General features: G+C 39.3%; 1 protein-coding gene and 1 non-coding gene across 2 annotated transcripts in view; both read left to right on the top strand.

Annotated features, from left to right (window-relative positions):
- Positions 1-16,519, top strand: part of BLMH (bleomycin hydrolase) — a 46,017-nt gene that overhangs the window by 4,486 nt on the left and 25,012 nt on the right. The window contains exons 3-7 of the mRNA XM_054459892.2: positions 349-458; positions 1,882-2,023; positions 2,939-3,027; positions 4,359-4,451; positions 15,664-15,819. Coding sequence (XP_054315867.1) covers positions 349-458; positions 1,882-2,023; positions 2,939-3,027; positions 4,359-4,451; positions 15,664-15,819 — 590 coding nt within the window. The remainder of the gene's footprint in view (positions 1-348; positions 459-1,881; positions 2,024-2,938; positions 3,028-4,358; positions 4,452-15,663; positions 15,820-16,519) is intronic.
- On the top strand, positions 1,654-1,756 carry LOC129018450 (U6 spliceosomal RNA). The gene has a single exon (XR_008495278.1). It is a non-coding gene; the product is annotated as a U6 spliceosomal RNA (small nuclear RNA).

Below are 16,519 nucleotides of genomic sequence, written 5' to 3'. Positions count from 1 at the left end.
AGAAAAGAGATAATTTCCCTGTATTTAAGACCTTAAAAGACTTTTCTAATGGCGCTCTCAGTTAATTTATTTTGAAGTAGAGTACAATTTGGAGAAGGCATTACTCTGAAAAATGGATTCTTTATTTGATATGTAAAGAGTGTTTTTGTGTTAAAGATATTAAACCTTTGCATATATATTGCTAATAATTACCACCTTTCTTGTTTTGTTTTTAATCTTTCTGCTCTTTCTGATTTACTCTTTCTGAATTGTCCAGATCTTGTCATGAGTTCATTGGTGGGAAATACAGCTGGAGCAGTGCAGTCTATGTGAACCCTCATAATTTCTTGATGTGCTTTCTTGTTTCAGGGCGATGCTGGATCTTTTCTTGTCTGAATGTTATGAGGCTTCCATTCATGAAAAAATTAAATATTGAAGAATTTGAGTTTAGTCAATCTTACCTGTTTTTTTGGGACAAGGTATGGGACAGATCTGGCAAGATTCTTTTTGTATTGATATCAGCCTTGATAGGGACTGCCTCTTCATTTGTCGCTTTTCCAGTTATAGCCTGCCCTTTCATAATAGGTGAGACACCTTTTATTCTGACTTCCAGAGTATCAAAAGTTGACTCTTTCAAAGGCAGAACTGTTTTTGGTTGGTAGGTGGCCATTTTTTTGCAATGGAATAAGTTTACTGACTCATCTTACTGCTTGCTTGTCTGTTTAAAATTTTAAATTTTATATTCAATATTCAATATATCTCCCTTTTTAACATCTTTTTAGGTTATTTGTTCTTTTCTAGGACCTAATTTCCCTTCTCAGGAACTTGTCTGAAAAACAGTAAATAATTTTATTTCATTGTTTATTTGTTTATTTATTTTTTTGAGACAGTCTCACCCTGCCACCCGGGCTAGAGGGCTGTGGCACAATCTCGGCTCACTGTAACCTCTGCCTCCTGGGTTCAAGCCATCCTCTCAACTCAGCCTCCCAAGTAGCCGGAATCACAGGCACATGCCACCATGCCCAGCTAATTTTTGTATTTTTAGTAGAGACAGGGCATTTCACCATGTTGGCCAGACTGGCCTCGAACTCCTGACCTCAAGTGATCTGCCTACCTTGGCCTCCCGAAGTGCTGGGATCACAGGAGTGAACCACCACTCCTGGCCATATTCCATTTCCTAATCTTCAAAATGTATATTACTGACCTGGTTTGGTGGCTCATGCCTGTAATCCCAGCACTTTGGGAGGCTGAAGTGAGAGGATTGCTTGAGCCCAGGAATTCGAGACCAGTCTGGACCTGGCGAAAGCCCGTCTCTACAAAAAATACAAAAATTAGCCACGTGTGGTGCACACCTGTCCTCCCAGCTACTCAGGAGGCTGAGGTAGGAGGATTGCTTGAGCCCAGGAGGTTGAGGCTGCAGTGAGATTGCACCACTGCACTCCAGCCTAGGCAACAGAGCATGACCCTGTCTAAAAATAAATAAGTAAATAAAATATATATTACATAGGCGTTCATTAAATGTTTTGTTTTAGCATTGGAATGTAAACATTGTACACATATACACAATATATTGGGATACATATACAAGTAAAAGAAGAAACTTCAGATATTCTGATGAAGTCAGATACTGATGTTTATTTACCAATTTTAGTTTAAAAATACTTATTATGGAGCTTGTTTCAGCATCATAAATACCCAAACTGGAGTGATACAGAAAAGATTAGCATGGCCTCTATACAAGGATGACATGCAAATTCATGAAGGGTTCATGTTTTTAAAAAGAAAAAAAAAACTATTATGTTGATTCCATGGTAATTCCAAGACTCCCATTCTGTTGATAATGCCAATAAAATTATTGACACTTTTTTCTTTTAATTTTATTTAACTTTCTTTACTCTTTAGGTTGAACGCTGTTATTTCTTCTTGAATGCTTTTGTGGACACAGCCCAGAGAAAGGAGCCTGAGGATGGGAGGCTGGTGCAGTTTTTGCTTATGAACCCTGCAAATGATGGTGGCCAATGGGATATGCTTGTCAATATTGTTGGTAAAAGTTCTTTCTTTAATGGAACTGAAACTCAGCATGATTAAGTAAGCCTGTAGTTAGGCATGGGCCAATTCTTTGGTGGTTGTGTACAGAGTAGAATTGGTCTCCAAGAAGGATATATAGTTATTTCTAAGGACCTTTAGTTCATATTCTCACCTATAAAGTGCCTTCTTAAATGAGGATTAAGGAGAGAGCTACTGTGAAGGATGGGTTGGAGAAGAAAAGGTGGTATTAAGGAGAACTAATTTTCCATGAAAAAATTGTTTTCTTCTCCATTGATGTAATCAGGAAACACATTAAAACTGTGGCTGTATTAAAATGTCTTCAAAACATCTTTTGGGGAAATCTCATCATGCTGAGCACTTTATAAAAGTATGTGATAGATACACTTGATCTTGACCAAAAGACTGAGAAGTGACAAAGTATAGTAGATAAAAAGAATAGAATTAATTCTAACATAGACAGATAAATATGCACATTAAAAACCTACTTAGGCTGGGTAAGGTGGCTCAGGCATGTAATCCTAGCACTTTGGGAGACCAGGGCAGGAGGATTGCTCAAGCCCAGGAGTTCAGTACCAGCCTGGGTAACATAGTGGGACCCTGTCTCTACAGAAAATAAAAAAATTAGCTGCACATGTTATCATGCACCATAGTTGCCGCTACTCAGGAGGCCAAACCTGGGAGTTCAAGGCTGCAGTGGGCCAGGATTGTGTCACAGCACTCCAGCCTGAGTGACAGAGCAAAACTCTGTCAAAAAAAAAAAAAAACCCAAAAAACCCTGCTTCATAATATGAAGTATAAGATTTTCTGAAGTAAGCCAGCAAAATATTGCCTATTTTTTGAAACAATCACTATTTTTGCCAGGGTTTCTAATCTTTTACCTTCTTTAACACTAGAATTTGTTTTCTTTTAGAAAAATATGGTGTTATCCCTAAGAAATGCTTCCCTGAATCTTATACAACAGAGGCAACCAGAAGGATGAATGATATTCTGAATCACAAGGTACGATATATGAAGCAGGGTTGGATTGAGTTTAGCGTACTTTCCTTAAAACTAATTTTTTAAAAGGGGTTTCTGGGTATCTCAGTGTATACAGTTTGTGTACAGGATAACTACCGATGTCAATTGTCTGTCAAAAGCAATGTAGCTACTTAATAACTTTAAAAATAATTAATATTAGAGGGTTTTTCCTTTTAAAAAACTTCCACTTTTATTTCTGTTGATGTTAATGTTTTCTTAGGGGGATAGTTAGGAAATAAAGTCCCATGTCCAATTAATACTGGCCACAAGCACTCAGGGTGCTGTGTCTCTCACTTGGTTCTAGTGGAGGTGGGCTAGGATTGCTTTATGTGCTAGTAAAACCAAAAAGAACTATTCACCAGATTCCCTTAAAGAGCGTGCTGTGTTCTGAGACTTCCCCAGACCACATCAATGTGGTTTATCCACCCACTAAAGATTTGTTGTAGTTATTGAACTGCTTTTTATTTGCTTCAGTTATCTTAATGAATCGTTGTGTCTTCTCTACATAACCAGTTTTCCCGAGGAGAATTATAATTCCTACAGGGATGCTGCTTTGCTAGCCAGGCATTGTTTTTGAGAACTGGGAGTTGCCAGAATCTGCTGTCCTAATCCATGAGGCTAAAATTGGATTTTTCATTCCCTAGGAGAAAGATTACATTTTAAAATAAACTATAGGTGTGTCTCCCCAACATTAGAAGTAGACTATTTTCCACCCTGGAAATGCTGGGGATTCTTATCCAAAGGCTAAAAGATCATTAATAGTATGGCATTTGATTCCATTTGAAGTCAGAGCAACATCCTCTTTAGCACTGTGGTTAAATTTCAGACTCACCTTTATCTTGGTGAAAAAATGAAATGAAAAAATGAAAATTTTATTGGGGGCTGGCGTAACCATAGTCATAGTCAGCAGAGAAGGAAAAATGGACAGCTATTGAAATTCTAAGTAAAAATCTACGAGAGTAACATAGTGGCATAATTATCTTGCCTCCTGCTTTTTCTGAGTGATAGGCATTATATGATCACATGTTTTCCCCATGCCCAGACACATAAAACATCTTTATGTGATGTTTGCAGAGAAGGAGCAGTTCCATCTAGTATTTTGGAGGAGTAATTTATGCCTTTTCTCCTTATGGAAAGCATTTTTAGCTATGTGTTTAGGTGGACAAGTTGAAGAAAAACACATTTGCCTTTATGAACTCTGTCATGGGTCTGGCCTGAGTTATACTTCAAAATAGAACTTGCGTTGGTCTATGAGAGTCATTTACAATTGGATTCGGGTAACTGTTGGAGTGCTGAATAAGTTTCTGTCATAGATGAGAGAATTCTGTATACGACTGCGGAACCTGGTACACAGTGGAGCAACCAAAGGAGAAATCTCGGCCACGCAGGACGTCATGATGGAGGAGGTAATAACAAAATTTGGATTTTTTTTGTGACCCTTCTAAAGAACTCTCAGAATATTCCCATCTGTTAAACTAATGATTAGGAAGCTTTAGTCATGGCAATCAATGTTTAATTGAATTGAAAATTACTTATTTTACACTGAAAAAACTGATCTTAAAACTTACTTTGCCTTTTAGTGTAGGACTTGGACTTAGATTTTCTAATTCCTAGTTTAGTGGTCTGTATAATCATTCTTTTATCATTTCATAAATATTAAATACCTTCTATGAGTTTGGCACTGAGGAAACAGATGAGAAAGACATAGTCACTGCTCTTAAAGAGCTCAGTCTCTTGGGAAAAAGAAAACACATCTATAATGATAATAAATCCTATGCTAGATGTGTAAAAACTGATTTGGTGGTCATAGAGGAGGGAGTGACTAGCAGTGAGCTGAAGATTTCATAGGGAAGATAGCTCTTGAAAGAGTAGTCAGAATTTACCAGGTAGATAACAAGACCATTCTAGGCAGAAGGAATTGTATGAACAGTGCCATGAACAAAGATAGAACCTTCAGGGAATCATGTGGCTGAAACATAACTTTTGTCAGTATGATGGGTAGCAAATTAAGCTAGAAAGGCAGAGATGTAAGGGGTGTTGGATAGATGCCAGAACATTTGGCTTCTTTCTGTAGAAATAAAGACAGGGAGCTATTGATGGTTATATTTGTTAAAATAATGTATGTAAAAACATTTTGGAAAATGTAAAAAGCACTAAAATATGAGGTGGTAATATTATTTATGATCAAGACAGTTAAGAAACTTTATTATTAATACTATCCATGTCCAGAATGAATATGCATAAAACTGCAATTGGTTTGAGGAAAGAATAAATGTTTCCCTTTGTCAGCCAGTGGGCCCTTTATTAGGCTTCCTTTCAAGACTGTATGGAGTTAAAATGGCCTACTTTTTTTCACTGCGATGGAAAACACTAATGCTTCACTCATGTTTTCCTTTAAATTTTAGAGATGCAGCATAGTGGAGTAGTGGAGTGTGTAATCTCTGAAGTCAGGCTATCTGAGTTCTAGTCTTCTCATTACTTAATAGCCATATATCCTGGGACAAGTTCCTTAAGCTCTAAAGGCTCAGTTCATGTTTAACATGTCTAGCTAGTGCTTGGCACAATAGCTGTTTCTTAAGTGTTTGTTGAGTGGACGAATGCAGAAATTTCATTTACCAAATGCATTTAAATAATCTCATTTTTATCTCTTAAATTCTTACAGAAGAGAGGCATCTTAGTATAGTAGGAAAAAATAGGCTTTGGAGTCAGACATACATGGGTTTAAATTCTGACTCTTTTACTTAACAGTCTGTGATCCTAGGTAAGTTACTTAACCTGTCTGAGATTCAGTTCGGGATCTGAAATATTTTCCTTACTGGATTTTTGGGGAATCAAGGATTAAATGTAAGCGTGCAAGGCATAGTGCCTGGCACATAGCAGGAGTTCTGTAAATGTTACTTCTTCCCTTCTTGCTTGGAATGATCTGTCTTGCAGAGCCTATATCTGCTACATAATTTGCCTTTATTTAGGGTTAGATTAAGATGGTGGGGGCCAGGCACAGTGGCTCATGCCTGCAATCTCAGCACTTTGGGAGGCCAAGGTGGGCAGATCATAAGGTCAGGAGATCGAGACCATCCTGACCAACATGGTGAAACCCCGTCTCTACTAAAATACAAATAATTAGCCGGGCGTGGTGGTGTGCGCCTGTAGTCCCAGCTACTCGGGAGGCCGAGGCAGGGGAATCACTTGAACCCAGGAGGCAGAGCTTGCAGTGAGCCGAGATGGTGCCACTGTACTCCAGCCTGGCGACAGAGTGAGACTCCGTCTCCAAAAAAAAAAAAAAAAAAAAGATGGAGGTGTAGGAATGAAGGTTCTGTGAACAGTTGTGGAAAAGGACCCAGATAATACTTGCTGTAGTTAATAAGCATCCTTTTGGCTTTTGATGTTTGCTTTAATGGTCTTTGAACTAATGATATGTCTAAGACTGATGTCCTCATCATTGGTAGAGCATGGTAATTGGCTGATAAGAATTAGGGCAGATATGTTTCACATATTTTTTTTCTCCCCTACTCCTGCCTCAGAGAAACAGTAAGATCCAACTTTACCAAATCCTGAGTATGAATGTTTTATAGGATTATTTACTTAATGATTCTACCTAAACTATTTACTACAGATTTCTGTGTGTAAGGGTTTTTTCCCCCTTAGAGACAGAGTCTCGCGTTGTTGCCCAAGCTGGAGTGCAGAGGCGCAGTCATAGCTTACTATAACTTTCAACTCCTGGGCTCAAGTGCTGCTTCAGCCACCCAAGTAGCTGGGACTACAGGTGCATGCCACCATGCCCAGCTCATTTATTAAAAAAATTGTATAGAGATTCAGTCTCACTATGTTTCCCAGGCCGATCTCCACCACCTGGGCTCAAGCAATCCTCCCACTTCAGCCTCCCAAAGATTGCACGTATTATAAACTGTGAGTCACCATGCCTGGCCCTATGTATAAGGTTTTAAAATTTTTACAATCCCCCAAATGACTTCTTTTCATTGAACCTGACTCTTTGGTAATGAAGAGTCTAGCTGCAGTTTTAAAGCCCCAAATTAGTACATATGATTTGTGTAACCTTGTAGGCAAGTCAAAATGATGGCTTAATCAATGGCCATGAAGCTCAGATAGCTTTGAATAAAATGTGTTTATGCTAAAGGCATTCTTACTGAGAAGTGAGGTGCAGGCTGCTCGTTGAGATGACAGGCAAGGCAGATCTGTTTTGGAGATGTGTAGTTACTTCTATTGCAATGTTATCTCAGTGTTCATTTTTTTAGCCTGCAGATCCCCTTAAGATTATTAATGTATTCTCAGTTGGGCGCAGTGGCTCATGCCTATAATCCCAGCATTTTGGGAGGTCAAGGCAGGTGGATCACTTGAGGCCAGGAGTTCAAGACCAGCCTGGCCAACATGGCAAAACCCCATCTCTACTAAAATATGAAAAAAAATCTGGGCATGGTGGTGCATGCCTGTAATGCCAGCTGCTTGGGCAGCTGAGACACAAGAATCACCGGAACCCCACAGGTGGCGGAGACCAAGATTGTGCCACTGCACTCCAGCCTGGGTGACAGAGCAAGGCTCTGTCTCAAAAAAAAAAAAAAACCTTGTCTGTTAAAAAGCAAAACATAGCCAGGCATGGTGGTAACACTTGTAGTGCTAGCTACTTGGGAGGCTAAGGCAGATCGCTTGAGTCCAGAAGCCCAGGAGTTCAAGTGCTACCTGGACAACATAGTGAGACCTCATTTCTAAAATCAATCAATCAGTCAATCAAAGACCAAAAACAATATTTGTCAGTGCCACAAAAAGGGAAAAGAAGCCTTTATGATTGACTTAGGAAATTCTGTAGCGTGGCTCTCAGCTATTAAAAACAATATATAGGCCTAACTTGTCCCAGACCCACAAAGTCAGTTTCCCTAGAATAGAACCTAGTTATCTGTATTTTTATTTTAAAGACATCTTTGATTAAAAAATATATTTTTAACATCAAGTATATAAAATGTTCAGATGTGGTGGCATATGCTAGAAGGAGGCTGAGGTGGAGGATCACTTGTGCCCAGGAGTTCCGGGCTGCAGTGAGCTATGATTGTCACCACTGCACTCCAGCTTGAGTGACAGAGTGAGACCCCATCTCAGAAACAAAAAATTTTTCAGGGTATATTTTGGAAGTGAAGCTGTCAGGACTTGCTGATGAATTGGATGTGGAGGACAAGGAGAAGTATTGGGATAACGTCCTGGGATCTTGAAGGGTGAACTTACAGATAGGAAAGGCGGCTTTTTGGCAATTAGGGCAGTGTGAGGGAACCAATGTGTAGAAAAGAATAGTAGGTGTGAATGAGAGAAGTAATAATTGAAGAAGCAAGATTTTGGAAGAGGGAAAAAGAATAGATGTGGTCTGAAGTAGTGCCATCAGACTTTAATGTGCACATGAATCACCTTGGGATCTTGTTAAAATGCAGATGGATCCAGTAGGTGTGGGGTGGGGCCAGATAGTCTGCATTTCTGTTTCTTTCTTTGATACAAACACCTCTAGAGGTAATCTCAAGATCATTATTTAGCTATTAGTTATCATCTATATGAGTTCATTCCCTTTAACATCACAGAAGTGCACATACTTTTAAAGTGTACCTTTTTATGTCTTTCTGTGCCCGAAAACATATTTAATGCCTCCAGAAGGCATCTGCTTTTCTGCCTGCTTAGGTGTTTTACTTTAAAAAAAAAAAAACAAAGAAACAAATAAAAAAACCCAGATCTTTGCCCTTCTTTCATTCCCTACCAGAAAGTAGTAGACAGCTGTCTTCCCTTCTCCTCTTCCTCTGTGAATAAACAGTCACTAAGGTAGGTTCCTTACTCCTTCTCTCCTATAACTAGCTCATTTACCCACAGCACTGAACTTTTTTCAAAGTTGAGCTGTTTTCTGTGACTGCTTTAGTGTTCTCATGACCATTCTATTCTTTGATCAATGGGTCGTTTTACCTTTGAGACTACTTTCTCCATCAGTAAAACTAAAAAATGTTGGGGTAGGCTGTGCATGGTGGCCCATGTCTATAATCCCAGTGCCTTGGGAGGCCAAGGCAGGAGATCACTTGAGCACAGGAACTTGAGACCAGCCTGGCCAACACAGAGAGACCCCATCTCTACAAGAAAATGAAAAAATTAGCTGGATATGGTGGTGCGTGCCTGTAATTCTAGCTACATGGTAGGCTGAGGTGAGAGGATCACTTGAGCCCAGGAGTTCAAGGCTGCAGTGAGCTGTGATTGCACCACTGCACTCCAGCCTGGGCGACAGAGTGACACCCTGTCTCTTAAAAAAATAAAAAGAAGTTGGGGTAAATGATTGTAGGGCTTTGCATTTTTATACAATAGAAGTAAGTAATATTTTTACAGTGCTTTAGACTTTACTGTACTACTTTCTCAAAAACCCAGTATTGCAAATACAAATGAAGACTAAGATTCTGTCTCTTCTGCAGTGGTTTCAAGCACTGAAATCTTCTAGCCTTAACAGTGGAAAGGTAAAATTAGACATAGATAATAAGAACTTAGAATACTAGCATGAGAGTTTGCCCCAATTCAATAGGCAGTGAGAAGTCAGGAAGATTTTTAGGCAGAAGAATTACATGAAGTTTTGCTCTCTTTCAAGTAGTTTGGTTGTTATCTTCGAACTACCTTACTGTTCTAACCTCTCCTTCATTCTGTGTCTGCCTGTAGCTGCCTTAAAAACTATTTAAGGTTCTCACGCTTCTAAAATTTATGACTGATTCTCAACTGCTGCATCTTTCCTTCTTCCTCTCACTTGATGTCTGTCAAGGGCATGGGAATTAACTAAGGCCCATATCATTTGTCTTTAAATTGGGATCTACACATTCTTTCCCCTTATTTCATGTCTCATTCTTTTACGTTTCTCTCCTGATTCCGTTTCTTTTACCATGCTACACTTCAGCAAGTCATTCAAAATAAACAGATCTCTCCACTAGGGAGATTTATTTTTTTATTTTTTTGAGATAGTGTCTTGCTCTGTTGCCCAGGCTGGAGTGCAGTGTTACGATCACAGCTCACTGCAGCCTCAACCTCCCAGGCTCAAGTTATCCTCCCACCTCAGCCTCCCAGCATGCTGGGATTACAGGCATGAGCCACTGCATCTGGCCTGAAAATATTTTTAGAGATCAGTTACAATGGCGCTCCTTTATAAAATGAGACTTGAGAGGTAGGACCCTTCTTTATAATTCACCTTCTTATGAAATATATTTAAACTGGAAATAGAGCTTGGACCTTTCTGGCACCAGCTGCAGTTTTCCTAGTTATAGGTTGCTAGAAAGGGACTATGTATAATCCACATTGTTGTAGGTTAGTTTAAGTTCCCTATTTAATTAGCTAAAGATATAAAATCTTAATCAGAAGACAAATGGCCCCAAGAGGCAAGTACAGAGGCACTCAGTGTAGCTTCCCTTGACATACACCTGCCCCCAGGGTACAAGCGAAGGGTCTCCATCAATCAAAAAATTTAGCTCAATTTTGGGCAGGCTGCCCTTTATACTCTGGGACTCATATCACAATTTTAGGGGACCTTTCTCAGTAATCTGTATTTAAGGGAATAGTTAGAAACATTGGCTGCTTCTGTTTTTTTTAAACCAGATTCAGAATTAACAGGATCACATCATTATTCGTTTGAGGAGTTGAGGAAAAGCAGAATCAGTTGCCAGGTGTCATTGAGCCATGTATATCTTTGCCTTCAGCTTTCCAGCATTTTGGAAAGCCCATATTCCAAGTCCACCCCCTTTATCAGATTGGTTCTAAATTTGGCTTGAAATGACAAAAGTGCTCGGGGCTAGATGTGGGGCTGGATGTGGTGGCTCACGCCTATAATCCCAGCACTCTGGGAGGCAGGCAGATCACTTGAGGCCAGGAGTTCAAAACCAGCCTGGCCAACATGGGAAAACCCTGTCTCTACTGAAAATACAAAAAATTAGCCAGGCATGGTGGTGCATGCCTGTAATCACTGCTACTTGGGAGGCTGAGGCATGAGAAATGCTTGAACCTGGGAGGCAGAGGTTGCAGTGAGCCAAGATCGTGCCACTGCATTCCAGCCTGGGTGACAGAGTGAGGCTCTGTCCCCTGCTCCCCCCCCCCAAAAAAAAGTCATGTGTTTGGTAAATATTTCTTAACATATGTATCTGACATTATTCTAGGCATTGGAGATTGAACAGTGAACAACACGGAAAAGAATACCTACCTTTGTGTAGTTGATGTTCTAGTAGGGAAAGACAAACTGTATAAGAAGTATAATATGCCAGAAGATAAGTGCAATGGAGAAAAGTAAAGGAGAAAAGATGTGAAGTACTGGGATGGGAAGTGAGCAATTTCAATTAAAGTCACAAATACATTTCCCTAAATGGGCTAATTGTTGGTTTTAATATTAATTTAATGTGTAATTATATTCTGAGGGATATGGTTGTACTCTTATTTTACTCAATTCTGTATAATCTCTTGTGTTCACTGTTCAGTATCTTTTTGTCCTGGATGCCAAGTAGATCTTGTGAGAAGCAGGTGACACTCCAGTGTTGCCCACCAGAGAGCAGAGTTGGATATCTAAAGCTCACTGCCCAGGGAATGTTATTTCAGACTGCAGAGTCTCTTATCAAGAAAATATAGTATCAGAGACCATGGAAATTATTCTTTGGAGCATTTTTTTTTTAATGAGAGCTTATTTAATTAACTATTGTTATTTGGCTCAGAGTCAGATATTCCTTCCAAAGTGTTACAGACTGACTTAAATATTAATGACGTTAGATAATTTATAGTCATGGTAAACAAATAGTATAAAACAATGCAACATATCTCAAGTTACAAAGTTTTACTAGAATCTAAAAGAAAGAAATATCACCCTTATCCTTATTTATGCCTTAATTATATCTTTATTAAAATTCAGATTTATAAAATATATGTGAAGGGCATAAGTATTGTTTTATAAAAGGACTCACTATAGAATTCATTTAGATAGCAGAAATGCGTATTTCCTCTAATGTATTTGTGAGAAGGAGGAATTTAACACTTTTTACTTTAAATAGGGAGTCAAGTACATAATAAGGTTATTTTGCAAATTATAGTGTAAAACATTTGTATTCATCTTTAGAATATGTTTAAAAGTAACCAGAAATTCACTTAGTTATCTTCATCTTAGTTGGGCCTGGCATTGCCTCTCCTTTTTTGGCCAGGGCCTGTCTGAGCTGAATTTACCACCCTTAGATAGCTGAGAATTGATCGAAATGGTTCCACTACTACATGTAGATACACATGTAACAGTAGTTACTAGTTGAAAATGCACATCATTTAGGTCTTTAAAACCTTTCTAATCTAAGTATGTTCTGACTGTACACCTTCATTGTCATTGACTGGACCATAGTTACCAGTGGCAATGGCACTTTAATGACAGATGCCTAAAGTTGTCATTTGTAGCCTTGGCACTGAGTAAATGCAAAATGACTGTGAATCCCAAACAGAGCTCATTAATCCTTGGCTAGAGTAACTCAATTACAGTTGCTTATGTGATACTCTGCCTCCTTTCTGTGGTAGAAACCAGCTTGAGAAGGATACAATATTAAAAGAGAGAAGGTTTAATGACCAGATGTTCAGGCTCATAACACACACAGTAAATCTTAATAAAGGAAGGTTCTCTCTTGAAAGACAGAACAAAACAAAATGACAGGCAAGCATAACTTCTTCTCTAAGTTAACTTGCTTCTGTTAAGATAGAATCACAGCAGTGAACAAATTGCTCATATATACAGCAATGTGTGTGAATCTCACAGACATTATGTCAGCCAAAGGAAGCCAGACACAAAAGATAATATGTTCTATGAATACTTTTATACGAAGTTGAAGGACAGGCAAAACTAACCAATGGTTATAAAGTAAAAATAGTGGTTATCTGGTGGAAGTTGTGGGTTACCTAACAGCAAAGGAGCCAGAGAACCTCCAGAGCCTGGAAATGTTATGTGTATTGATGTGAACGATGGTTACATGGGTATATATATATGTTTTTAAAAAACGAATTGTTAGTGTGTTTTACACACTTAACATATGTTTTGCCTAAGTTAAAAAGTAAAAAAAAAGGAATTAGGTCACGGAGTTTGGATTTGTTGTGGGAGGTAATAGGGAAACATTGGATCTTCAACAGGGACGTGAGTTGAGAGAAAAGTAGTGCTTTTCAAATTCTCCTGTGGTGATAAGGAGAATGGAACAATGTTCACATCAACTGGTATATCTGTGTCATGTCGCCAGCACTGCTAGATGCTATAAAGGACATCAAATATCCATGATCTGCTTCTTATCTTTAAGAAGTGGATAATCTTTTATGGGAGACAAGTTACATGAAACCTAGAAAGTTACAATAAATGGTAAATAGATGGAGTTTTGGAAACAGCATTATTAAAGTCAGCCCTAAGTTCAAATCCTAATTCTGCCATTTACTGGCCCTATGACTTCAGGAAAGTGATTTATTTCCCTGAACCTTGATTTCCTTGTCTGTAAAAGGGGGATAATATCCACCATCTTTGTTGAGAGGCTTAAGAAATATGGTAGTGAAAGATAGTATAGCAAAGTAGACGGTCAGTAGATCTTCCCTTTTTAAATCCTGTAGCCAAGGAGCAATACTTTGTTGTTGTTGTTGTTGACAGCATGTGACCTCAGTTTAGATTGTGGTTTTCCACTTGCTGGCTGTGTGACCTTAAGTAAATTACTTGGTTTCTTTGTGTCTCAATCTCTGATTTAAAAACAAAAGAAGAAAAAAAAAGGTGAAGGGCAAGTGGAGGGAAATATACCTTGAGAGGGTATTATGAGAATTACGTGGATCTAGCAAATACATAGTATCTAGCACAATATAGGCACACTTGGTAAATATAAAATCTGTTTCTGTTGAATGTGATAGCAGATACAAATATGTAGTATAAATAATGCAGGTAATAGATGATTGGATCAGGGTGGTGACTGTGGGTGCAAAAGGGACAGGCAGATCATAGTGTTATTTTTTAAAAAGACAAGGACATTTGATATAGAAGATGAAATACTTTCTTTATTCTGTCCTTATGCAGGGTGTATCCTTTTTCTATTTTTGCATTGCTTTCTTTTCTTTTCTTTTTTTTTTTTTTTTTGAGATGGAGTCTCGCCTTGTCCCCCAGGCCAGAGTGCAATGGTATGATCTCGGCTCGCTGCAACCTCTGCCTCCCGGGTTCAAGGGATTCTCCTGCCTCAGCCTCCCAAGTAGCTGGGATTATAGGCACACACCACCATGCCCAGCTAGTTTTTTTTTTTTGTTCTTTGTTTTTTGTTTTTCTTTTGTATCTTTAGTAAAGACAGGGTTTCACCATGTTGGCCAGGCTGGTCTCGAACTCCTGACGTCATGATCCACCTGCCTCAGCCTCCCAAAGTGCTGGGATTACAGGCGTGAGCCACTGCGCCCGGCCTTATTTTTGCATTTCTATGAAATGAAAATAATATAAAATATATCCTTGGATTGTAATGATGTTAACTTGAAGGTGTTGTGACATCGTTAGAAAATATGTTATCTCACAACCCAAAAAATTATACCTTATTACTAAAAGTCACTCCTCTTCTTTTTGTTTTTGAGACAGGGTCCTCACTCTGTCACTCAGGCTGGAGTGCAGTGGTGTGATCTCAACTCACTGCAACCTCTGCCTCCTGGGCTCAAGTGGTCACCCCACCTCAGCCTCCTGAGTAGCTATGACCACAGGTGCAGGCCACCATGCCTGGCTAATTTTTGTACTTTTTTTTTTTTTTTTTTTTAAACCATGACTCAGCCCTCAGGAGATCCTGAGAACATGTGCCCCTAATTTTTGTATTTTTTGAGATAGGGTCTTGCTCTGTCACCCAGGCTGGAGTGTAGTGGCACAATCATGGCTCACTGAAGCTTCTGCCTCCTGGGCTCAAGCGATCTTCCCTCCTCAGCCTCCTGAGCACCTGGGACTACAGGCATGAGCCACCATGTCCAGCTAATTTTTTTCTTTTTTAAGATGGGGTTTCACTATGTTATCCAGGCTGGTCTTGAACTCCTGGGTTCAAGCGATCCTCCAACCTCAGCCTCCCAAAGTACTGGGATTACAGGCACGAACCACTGCACCTGGCCCTCCTCTTCTAATAATACTTTTAACAGGCATTGTCATCCAACTCCAGCTGAAAAATTAGTTACTTTTCTATGACTAGAGACCCCTGTTGTAATAAGGAAAACATCAATGTATAAACAGAAGGAAATCCATTTATAAAATGTGTCTTTTTTTGTTACTTGAAAAATAATCTGCAGAGCAGCAACTCAGATCTTGCTGGGTATCAATGGTAGACAGATTCTTGGCTAAGGAAGTTTGAGTTTTCAGGACAAGTACTAAGCACTAAATGTTAACATTTCAGAATTGCATTGTTCACAGTGTTTATTTGAGAACTCATAATAAGTTGACTGATACCAAATCTCAGACATCAGCTTTCCAGTTTTTGACGCAGTATTAGATTTCTTGTGAAATTTTTAGCTTGAATTTAGCCACTAACTTCTTGTGTTTCCTAAGCTTAAGGAAAATGAAGAGGTGAAAAAAATAACATTTCCCCCTAGCCATTGCTCGCCTTTCCTCCTCCTCTCTTCCAGATATTCCGAGTGGTGTGCATCTGTTTGGGTAATCCACCAGAGACATTCACCTGGGAGTATCGAGACAAAGATAAAAATTATCAGAAGATTGGCCCCATAACACCCTTGGAGTTTTACAGGGAACATGTCAAGCCACTCTTCAATATGGAAGATAAGGTTGGTGAATGGCACTGGTAGTCACTGGCTGTTGACTTTCAAATGGCTGTTAACCACAGGGAATTGTATAAGATTCTTGGTTAGCATGTATGAGTATCAAACTAGACAGCAAACATTTTTCCCCACTTCCTCTGAAGTATTTTATGCAGCTAATGAAGTTGGTGGTGCCATGATTTATCAGCCTTTCCCCAATGTTCCTCTTCAGAGACTTTTTAAACTGCAAGCCAGCAGTCATTTTAATTCCCACATGCGCCCCGGTATAGGACCAGAATCATTCTCAAGTGCAAAGACAATGAAAGTGTATTGGGTATTTCTTATCGTGGATTCAGAGCACTTTTGCACTGAGGTCCCCTTGGGGAACTCTCTTGTTGAAGGGAGTAATCTTAGTTTTTCCTGTTCCCTTTAGGTCTTCCTCATCTGCCTAGTAGGATGATCAGAGCCTCTTCCTTTTATTGGCTTCTTGATCCTCTTCCAAGCAGATGCTTGTCTTGTAACTTGAGAACAGGGGCCTTGTGATTAGCTCTCCAATTTTTCTTACTCAGTGCATGTTATTTTTCAGAATGAGTTTTGAGGGCTGGGTGCGGTGGCTCATGCCTGTAATCCCAGCACGCTGGGAGGCTGTGGTGAGTGGATCACCTGAGTTCGGGAGTTCGAGACCAGCCTGGCCAACATGGTGAAACTCCGTCTCTACTAAAAATAC

The sequence above is a fragment of the Pongo pygmaeus genome, chromosome 19, assembly GCF_028885625.2.
Source record: "Pongo pygmaeus isolate AG05252 chromosome 19, NHGRI_mPonPyg2-v2.0_pri, whole genome shotgun sequence".
Lineage (NCBI taxonomy): Eukaryota > Metazoa > Chordata > Mammalia > Primates > Hominidae > Pongo > Pongo pygmaeus.
The sequence above is the reverse complement of the archived record's forward strand: the minus strand, read 5'-3'. Positions and strand labels throughout refer to the sequence as shown.